The 8,731-nt window shown below is 58.8% G+C and overlaps 2 protein-coding genes across 6 annotated transcripts; both read right to left on the bottom strand.

Moving 5' to 3' along the window:
* Nucleotides 1-1,677: 1,677 nt before the first annotated feature.
* Nucleotides 1,678-3,819, bottom strand: UBL4A (ubiquitin like 4A). The gene is made up of 4 exons (XM_075538249.1): nt 3,655-3,819; nt 3,348-3,453; nt 2,993-3,219; nt 1,678-2,898 (listed from the first exon to the last, which is right to left on the bottom strand). Exons 1-4 carry the CDS (start codon nt 3,700-3,702, stop codon nt 2,788-2,790), a joined length of 492 nt encoding a protein of 163 aa, XP_075394364.1. The 5' UTR covers nt 3,703-3,819; the 3' UTR covers nt 1,678-2,787.
* An 872-nt stretch (nt 3,820-4,691) lies between these two features.
* Nucleotides 4,692-8,731, bottom strand: SLC10A3 (solute carrier family 10 member 3). 5 transcript variants are annotated; one of them, XM_075539019.1, is made up of 3 exons: nt 8,420-8,486; nt 6,551-6,620; nt 4,692-6,393 (listed from the first exon to the last, which is right to left on the bottom strand). In XM_075539019.1, the coding sequence occupies exon 3, from the start codon at nt 6,365-6,367 to the stop codon at nt 4,898-4,900; it is 1,470 nt and encodes a 489-aa protein (XP_075395134.1). In that variant the 5' UTR covers nt 6,368-6,393; nt 6,551-6,620; nt 8,420-8,486; the 3' UTR covers nt 4,692-4,897. The 5 variants fall into 5 exon arrangements, with proteins under 5 accessions (XP_075395134.1, XP_075395136.1, XP_075395137.1 ...); XM_075539021.1 differs by lacking the exons at nt 6,551-6,620; nt 8,420-8,486 and adding an exon at nt 8,622-8,731; XM_075539022.1 differs by lacking the exons at nt 6,551-6,620; nt 8,420-8,486 and adding an exon at nt 8,523-8,542.

Here is an 8,731-nt window from a genome sequence, read left to right on the forward strand (position 1 = left end):
GACACCCTGAGGGTACCAGGTCACCCCTAAACTCCGCTTGCAGTTCCCAATGCCCCTGCCCAGCACACAGCTCCCATGGTCTTCCCCAGCCTTCCCAATGCAACTCCCCCACATCAGCCCTGCTCCAGGACCCCTGCTCTTTCTCAGGCTCCTTTACATAGAAACTCACTCTTCCTCCATCTCTCCACTCCTGTGAGCATGCGGCCCACCCTCCCCACTTAGTCACCACCCGAGCCTGCCCATTTGCCCTAAAGACACTGGGTTTCCGGCCAGTGTGTCTCCTAACCACCCAGCTGTCTACAGCAGCTGCTTCAGTGTCCTGAGTATGCACCTGGATATTCTCCTGTAGCAGAGGGAGCCCTGAGGAAAATGGTGCCCCGGTCTGAGCACCTGCCTATTTCACCCTCTTTAATCCTCCGAACGGTCTCCTCCTCACCCATCTGGAGTGACGCTCCTGGTAGGGGACAGCTGTGGCTTGGGACCACTCAGCATCTTGTGCCCTCCCTCAGGGCCCTGCTTTTGAAGTAGCACCAGCTCTGTGAAGCCCGTGTGTTCTTAGGGCAGTGGCTCCAGGCCCAATACCTGGAGACCAAGTGTGGGGTTCATTCTCCAAGACTGAATGGGTCCAAGGGGATGGTTGTGTAATTAAGGGGTAGGTTAAAGAGCCATCAGACAAGATGAAGCATGCAAGGGCTCACCTCTGTCATTGCTTCAAGAACCAGGTTCGAGCAGAGAGAGCGCATAATGTATTCCCACAAACTTATATCATCTTGGGCACACAGGCCACGGTAAGCACATCTGCAACAGGCATACACGTAACAACACAGGGGCGAGCTAGGGGTATGCACGCAGTTGGAAGGGGACGCACTAGAGGCACACACGTGACAGGAAGGCACAAACGTAACCAGATGGGCAGGCAGGTTCTAGAGTCAAGATGATAGCCTAACCTTGGTCGTACCTGAGTTGGCCTGACCTTAGATGTGTCTGAGCTCCAGGGGAACAATATGAAATCCTTGTCAGAAGGGAGTGGGTGGGCCCTACTTAGGGTGGGATAGACAACAGGGTCTGATTGCTTTAGATGGCACGTAGCCTTCAAGCAGTTGACCTTCAAGTGCTTATATAGTAGCAGCCATGTGCTTACAAGTAGCACCTTAAAATTGGCATTATTTTGGGGGGACATCGTGAGGAATAACTCTTGCTTAGGAGAATGTGAGGCATCTCCAACCCACCAATGTGACGACTCCCTCCATGGGAACCTCACCCTCCCAGACTCCTTAATGTATGAATGTTGAGTTTGTCTGCACACCCCCTCTTCCCAGTTCTGTTTCCCACAGCCAAGTGGTCCTGCCCATGTCCTGACACACTCACTGTCCCGGCCCCAGCACTGGGTCTACAAACCAGAGTTGCTCAAAAAGACAGCACTGGTTTGCTGGGCTCATCTGAGAAGCTACTCTAGAGGGCCAGATGCCCTTGGTGTCTGTGGAAGGGGCCTCCGCCATATTCTCTGTGAGCAGGGTGGCCTTGAATGAAGTAAATCTTGCAGAGCACCGAGGGGCCGCAGGAGGAAGATGAGAGGTTTGCTAAATGGCCCGTTGCTGAAATGTTCTTAGACTCCAATTCCCTTTATTGTTAGCCTCATATCTCAAAACCAAGGCAGTCGAGCTAATACAGTTCCCTTTGAATCAAAATCACCTTTAATGTTAATGTTTCAAAAGAAATTTGCGACCCAAAACAAAACAAAAACACTGGCATATTTTCTTATGTGCAGCTGGAATGAGCACACCACTGGGCCATCCTGCCCTTCTGTCAGGGTCGTCCAGGAGCTTCGGTCAGGCCTTGGGCAGGAGGTGCCTGCTCTCCTAGCAGGCCCACGGTGGGCCAGGGCCTCCTCCTCAGGTGGTTCCTTCCAGTTCAAAGGCGAGGTGCTTACAGGACTTCCCTAAGCCTGGGGCAGGGTGAAGGAAAGCAACCATGGCCACCCAGCCCCTACTTCTGCCCCCCACACCCAGGGGAGGTGGGAGTGGAAAGAAGGCGCTGCACTATGTAGCTTCCATGAAGTGGTCCAGTGCAGGACCAAGAGGCCTTGCTAAGTAGCCCCAAACAAATCACCTGTCCCTCTGATGAATGAGAACCAGCTCTTTCCAGGGGTAGAGCTGTGACATGAAGGGTCATTATACTCCATCTCTGATCCACCCCTGGCCACTGCCGCCTGACTACAGAGAGGCCTGCCCTGAGTTGGCAGGCGGGCTCAGGCTGGAGGAACAAGCCTTGCTGGGCAGAGGGCCCTGTGGCCCAGGTCACACCATAGAGCGAAGCAAGTTTTGTCCCTGGCTTCCAGGTCCCTGACCTCTTTTGTCAGAGCACTTAGGCCCAGAAGCCCCAAGGAGGACCCCCAAGGCTGGCTGTCACCTGCCAGGATACATGTCACATGGCTTCCTATGGTGCTGAGTAGAGGCCAATGCCGACCCACTCCAGGGCAGATGGCAGGACAGAGTCCAGCAGGGAGTTGATGAGGATTTGTTCTCAGAGGGTCACCCAGGAAGCACGACAGCCCGGCCCTGGAGCCTGTTCACAGGCCCACTTTTCACCCAGAGGCCCCTCGCAAAGATGGTGGCCGCACTCCGACATGGCTGGCGCCTCTGTAGTCCTGTGTAGGCGTTGTCGGTGAACCAGGCCAAGGGCTCAGACAGACTGTTACCTAGCCCGATCCAGGGCCACGAAGCGACTCTTTTATTATATGAAGAAAACACACTGGGCGCAGCATGCACCTCCCCCATGCTGAACGGCTCACTTGGCAACTCCTTTCTCTTTAGACTCTGTCACTTCAGGGTGTAAGAAGCGGGTAGCCAAGCGCTCAATGTCATCCATCGTCAAGCGGCTCAGGGACCTTTCGTATTCCTGGGGAGAGAAGGGCAAGGGTGCCAATCAGCAGGAGGCTGGAGGGGGATGGGAGTGATAGCGGAGGGCTGGGCCTCCAAGGTCAGGTTCTCACCCGCTGGAGCTGCTCCTGGACCCTGCTGGCATCTGCAGCGCTGAAGTGGTGGCTCAGAACTTTTGCGACCAACTGCCAAGTCTCTGAGGAGGTAGGGAGGGACCGGGGCTGGGCCTCGGCCTGTCTCCGGCCAGTGCCTGGCTCCAGTAGCACCTTCTCCAGGGGCTTGACCACTAGGTTGAGCTTGGAATTGGGGCCAATGCTGTAATCCGAGAGTCGTTTCCCATCTGCTCCAGAGAAATGGATGGAGGTCGTGACCTCACTGCAGGGGCTGCCCAGGACAGTGAGCCCCCGCCAGGGCACCTGAGGCTGCCTTGCCACCCCGCCCCCGCTTTCCGGGGGGCCTCTCTGGTACCTGCCAGGGCTTTGCCCTTGAACAGCAGCCGCTGCTGGCGCACAGGGATGTCCAGCTGTTCGGAGACCAGAAGCTTTAGAGAAGACACCATCTCATCCTCGGACACCTGAAAGGGCAAGGGCAGGGGCTGAAGTCGCAAGCCCTCGGGCCCCTCCGGGAGCAGCTCTCCCGGCCATCCCGCCCCCGCAGTCTCCCCGCCCGGCGTCTCGGTCACATCCCCTCGTCCCTGCCCTGTTCAGTGCCGAGGGCAGGGGGAGGACGGTGAGGGTGCGAGCTAGACCGGGTGACCCAGGTCTGACGACACTACCTGAAGGGTGCACTCTCGGCCCTGGAGCGCCTTCACCGTCAGCTGCATGGCGGCAGTGTCCAATTGGGATTGACGCGCACCCCTATGGGCCCCAGACGCGCGATATCGCTAGTGCCCTGGGAACGCGCCGGAACCGCCCTGCGCGCCCCGCCCTTGCTCACCCTCTCTGCTAGCCCCGCCCCTCCAACCTGCGGGCCCCTCCCGCCCTTTGCCGCCCGCTCTCGTGGGCCAGCACACCCTGCCTTTCGCTGCTCGCCCCGCCCCCACCGGCCAGGCGGCCGCTTCCGCCCCTCTGGCCCCGCCCCTTCAGCCTTCGCGCCCCGCCTGCAGCCAGTAGCTCCGCCCCTTCCGGCCCGGCGGCCCTTCCGCCTCAAGGCGTCGACTCACCCCGCCCCTTCCAGCTACCGCCACGCCCCCTGACCGCTCCGCCCACTCCCTTGCCTAGGCGTTCTGGTGTCCAGCTCTCTGGCAGGGCCTGGTGGCAGGCGGCGGAACAAAAAAAAACAAGGAGCGAATTGGGCCAGTCTTCCTATGTGGGGAAGAGGCTTGAGAGAAGGGCTGGCTGGGAGTGTGCTTGCCTCCCGGCTCTACAGAATGACGCACTCGCTTCTCTCCCACATCCTTTCTAGTCAGTAGGAGTCCTGGTGGGGCAGCCTCGCTGCGGGAGAAAGATAAAGCAGTCGGCTTCATAAAGGTGGGCGGCCTGGGAAACACTAGGGTCAGTTCTTTGTCATCCTGGCTCACTGTAAGTGGGAGGGACTGCCAGTAAGTGGGAGGTTCTGCCTGCCTCCTGGGGCTCTGGTTCTAGACCAGAGGCGAGCATGGGCATGGGGGTGGGGTGCTGCTGATAGAAAAAGGGCCGGAAAGTTAAACTGGATACCTGGGCCAAGCCAGCCTCCCTCCCACCCCCTTGCCCTCCAAGCAGATGAAGGGCAGGGAGGGGGCAGGAGTCACTCAAGCTGGTCCTTCTCAGCCACCCTCCTCTGAGCTCAGCCCTAGCCCCAGACCCCAAAGGACAAACTGGAAGGGACCCAAGCTTGCTTTGCTCTTTTATTGAAATATAAATTCTGGGCAGCACCCAGCTACCTAACTCAGCATGGCCTCTTTGGCACAGAAAGCTGGAGAATACAAAATCAGTAAAAAAAATACGCCTGGCTTTTCTTAGTGCAGAGTGCATGAGCACTGAAGGCCTTTGGTACACAAGAAAGGGGTGGTGGTGGTCAGGAGATGGGGCCCAGGAGCCTCAGGGCACTGGGACTAGGCTGCTGTAGATGAACTGGCCTATGACCAGGGCTAGCATCTCTGATGTGCCACTCAGTGCCACAATGAAAGGGGCCTGGGAGGCATAGTCAGCTTGGAGGCGGCGGAAGGACAGCTGTAGCATGGCCAGAGCTAGCAGGCTGTTCTGCACCCCGATTTCAATGCTGACTGTCCGCCGCTGAGCCACAGGCAGCTTCAGACACGTGGCCAGGCAGTAGCCCACTGTGAGGCCCACCAGGGGCACCGTCAGGCCCACCAGCACAATGGGGAACCTGACACCGGCCAGGATGAAGACACCCATGCGGTAGGCCAGGAAGAGCCCCCCAAGCAGGAGCACAAAGCTGAAGGGCTTGATGACGAGCAATAGCAGTTGGGAGAACCTGGGGAGCTTGGACCTGATCACCACGCCGGCAGCTATAGGGATGGCGATAAAGAGTAGTGTCCCTAGGATCTTCGTGAAGGGCACATGGAGGCTCTCATGAATGCTGAGCAGGCGGCTATACAGAGCGGAGGACAGTGGCAGGAAGCCAGTAGCAGCCACAGTGGAAATGAATGTCATGGTGATGGCCAGGGTGACGTCCCCTCCAAGGAGGAGGCTGAAGAGGTAGCTCCCCCCACCCCCAGGCGAAGAGCAGGTGATGATGAGGCCAAGTGCCAGGGCCTTGGGCAGCATGAAGGCCTTGGCCATCAGGAAGGCATAGAAGGGCATGACCAGAAACTGGCCCAGGAGGCCCAGCAGCATGGGCTGGGGCTTGTGCAGAAGCCCCTTCAGCACCTCCAGCTCCACTTTGCACCCATACGAACACTTGTTGACGAAGATGAGTGGAAGCAGCAGGTAGAGAATCGGATTCTCCGAGAAGTGGGCCATGTCAGGTCTGAGGGTTGTGAGCCCATCATCGGCTGGCGAGACCCTGATGCGGAAATCGGCCCGCTCCTTGATCAGCAGGGGCGGGATGGTGTGCAGGTCCACCAGCTGCAGGCGGAGGGATGCCAGCCCTGCCAGGCCAGAGTGGATGTTTACCACGAAGCTGCCGCAGCCACTGCCACAGTCGCTGCCCCAGGTGATGGTGCTCACGTTCCTGATTGTCAGCACGGAGGGCTCCAGGGAGATGACCCTGAGCGCGGGACGGAGCATGCTCCCATTGCTCAGGCCTGGGCATAGGCTTGAGATTATGATGACGCCTTCACTGTCTTCCGGAAACTCGAACTCCAGCACTGAGCCGTCCCCAATGCTCAGGGAGCAGCCCCCCACCAGTGGCCCCATCTGGCCCAGGGCTTTGGTCAGGTTGGCACGGGCTGGGCCGCACACGCTCTGGGGGAGGCTGATAAGAAGCAGGGTGGTCCTGAGGATGCGGAGGGGGAGGCCACGCTTCTCTAGCACCGCCAACACCATGGTTTTTCCCAAGTTGTTGGGCGCCTGGCTTCTCAGTGGCTGCTTCTGACAAGGGACCATGCACGGGTGCAGGCCCCAGGCTCTCCCTACAGAGAGAAGGGACAGAGAGGAGCCTGGTTCACTCACTGTTGTCTACTTGATTCCAACTTCAAGTGACTTATAGGACAGAGTAGAACTGTCTTGGGGGTCGGGGGGTATAGGGCTTCTAAGGCTGCAACTCTTTATAGGAGTAGAAAGACTTACCTTTCTTCTGCAGAGCGGGTGGAGGTCTTGCACTGCTGACCTGGTGCTTAGCAGCCTGATATGGAACCCACTACACCAACAGGGGGACAGAAGACAACTGCCAGGGCTGGTCCTGAAGTGCACTGGGTCTCAAGTTCCCCACAGGCTGGCTTGGCACCCATCTCTTACCAGAGGGGCCACCCACAGACATGAGTTACAGTCAGCCGTTGTTTTCCCGGGGCAGCTAGGGGAAAGATGTCCTGATCCCAGTGGATTTAGGTGCACCACCCCAGGCTTGGTAGCATTAGTATCACACCCCCAAACCCAATCCACTGTCAGAGTCAATTCTGATTCACCACGACCTTCTATACTATAGAGTCTATAGGGTCTCGGAGACTGTCTATCGTTACTGGGGCAGACAGTCTCATTTTTGTTCCAGGGGAACGGCTCCTCACCTCACTGCCTCCAAGTAGATTCTGACCCATAGTGACCCTATGAAGGCAGGGTAGAACTGCCCCTGTGGGTTTCCTAGACTGTAAACCCTTACAGGAGTAAAAGCCTTGTCTTTCTCCTGCAGAGTGGCGAGGGGGTTCGAACAGCTGACTTTGCGGTTCCACAGCCCATCGCCTAACCCACGGCACCACTTTAATCCCCCTGGGCTGTGAAAGACAGTGGACCGTGGGTCTCTTGCAATACCGTCAGTGGCTGAAATCCTGAAACAGTGTCTGTCTGGGGATGAGCAGGGGACTGATATGCCTGAGGAAAGCAGGTGCTGGAGGGCCAGCAAGGGGAGTCAGGCAGAGGCCAGAAAGGTAGCCTCTGAGTCTTTTGTGGGTCTCCAGCAGGCACGTGGGAAAGGGCTGGCTGGCTACCTGGCCTGCCCAACCTGCTAACAGGGGAGGGGTGGCCTGGGGAGGAGTTGTAAGGAGCAGCAGTCAGGATCAAATAGGGTCTCTCACACAACCACTGAGTGCCTTACCTTCTCCTGACCTTGGCTGGGCTCCTTCCAGAACCTCCCCCCGCCTGGCAGCTTTACAGTTTACGTGGGTCTCACTACACTTGTGCTGGAGGAGAGTGAGAGGCAGGCATAATTGGACTTGTGTGTCCCTTGCTTATTGGCTCATCAGACCTCACGCCCAGCATGTCTAGGAGCTTATTGGGATGAGGGTGCCTCATCACGAAAGGACCTGTCTGCTTTACTGCACTTCTCTCTCAATTTGGGCAGGTGCCATCTGATTGTCACATCACCTGCTGGAACTGGGGAACCTGGATGGAGACCTAAGAGTTGCACATAGCTACTTTGGTTGCTTCTCTAGTTCCTGGAACTCTGAGTCGGGGGGCAGGGGGGAAGTATTAGGCAAAAAGCTGGCCCCCAGGATGACGACAGGGCTCCACTGCTTCTGGAGCCTGGGGAAGTTACGCTGGCGGCCTCAGGCCAGCCTCACTTCCCACCACTGAAGCAGGATGCAGAAAACCAGAGGAGGCGTGCAAGAGAGACCAAGTAGAGGAATCCCGGGTCCAGCTCTAAATCACTATCACAGGGGTCAGTTTGGAGCGCAAAGCGTGTCTGCCAGGGGCAGCAGGAGACTGGCCAGAGGCGCCCAGCGGGGAGGGTAAGCAGGTGGCGATGATCTCGGGGTCTGGGGTGCATCCCCACCTGGGAGTCCGCAGTCTCACTTCTCATAAGCCGAGCTGCTTCTCACGTGTGAGTACGAACCCGAGAGAGGGAAGGAGAACGCCGCCGCCCCGCGGGCAAGGGATGCCTCGCCCGACCCCCAGAACGCACAGCCACACCAGGCCCCGCGACCGGCCAGCCCGGCACCGTCGGCCCCAGCGGCGCCGGACCACTGGCCACCTCCAGCCCGACCCTGCCCGGCCAGAAGCGCTCACCTGCTGCACCCGCCCAGCCAGCCGGACGCCTAGAGCTCCGCCGGCCGGGCCCCGCCTTCTGTCCCGCCCCGACCCCGCCCCTCGCGGCCCCGGGCCCGCCCACCTCACTGCGTCCGCTCTCGGCGGACGGGAGTCTCGGTTGGGACGTACAGGAAGTGATGCGCTGGGAAGGGAAGGGGCCCATGACGCGTCCCTACAAGACCTGGCCTTCCGGGGCAGGGCTGGCAGGATCCTGGCGCGTCGCCAACTTGCGTCCGGGTGGCGCTGAGTGCTGCCTGTTCCCAGCCCCAAACCTAGTGTCCGAACATCTTT

The sequence above is a fragment of the Tenrec ecaudatus genome, chromosome X (genome assembly GCF_050624435.1).
Source record: "Tenrec ecaudatus isolate mTenEca1 chromosome X, mTenEca1.hap1, whole genome shotgun sequence".
Lineage (NCBI taxonomy): Eukaryota > Metazoa > Chordata > Mammalia > Afrosoricida > Tenrecidae > Tenrec > Tenrec ecaudatus.

Bases quoted from the DNA above. Each gene is read 5' to 3' on its own strand.
- SLC10A3 (XM_075539021.1), bottom strand. From the start codon at position 6,367: ATGGTCCCTTGTCAGAAGCAGCCACTGAGAAGCCAGGCGCCCAACAAC.
- UBL4A (XM_075538249.1), bottom strand. From the start codon at position 3,702: ATGCAGCTGACGGTGAAGGCGCTCCAGGGCCGAGAGTGCACCCTTCAG. The intron at 3,220-3,347 runs GTACCAGAGAGG...TCTCTGGAGCAG, and splicing joins CAAGGGCAAAGCCCTGGCAG to ATGGGAAACGACTCTCGGAT. The intron at 2,899-2,992 runs GTGAGAACCTGA...TTCTCTCCCCAG, and splicing joins TCCAGGAGCAGCTCCAGCGG to GAATACGAAAGGTCCCTGAG.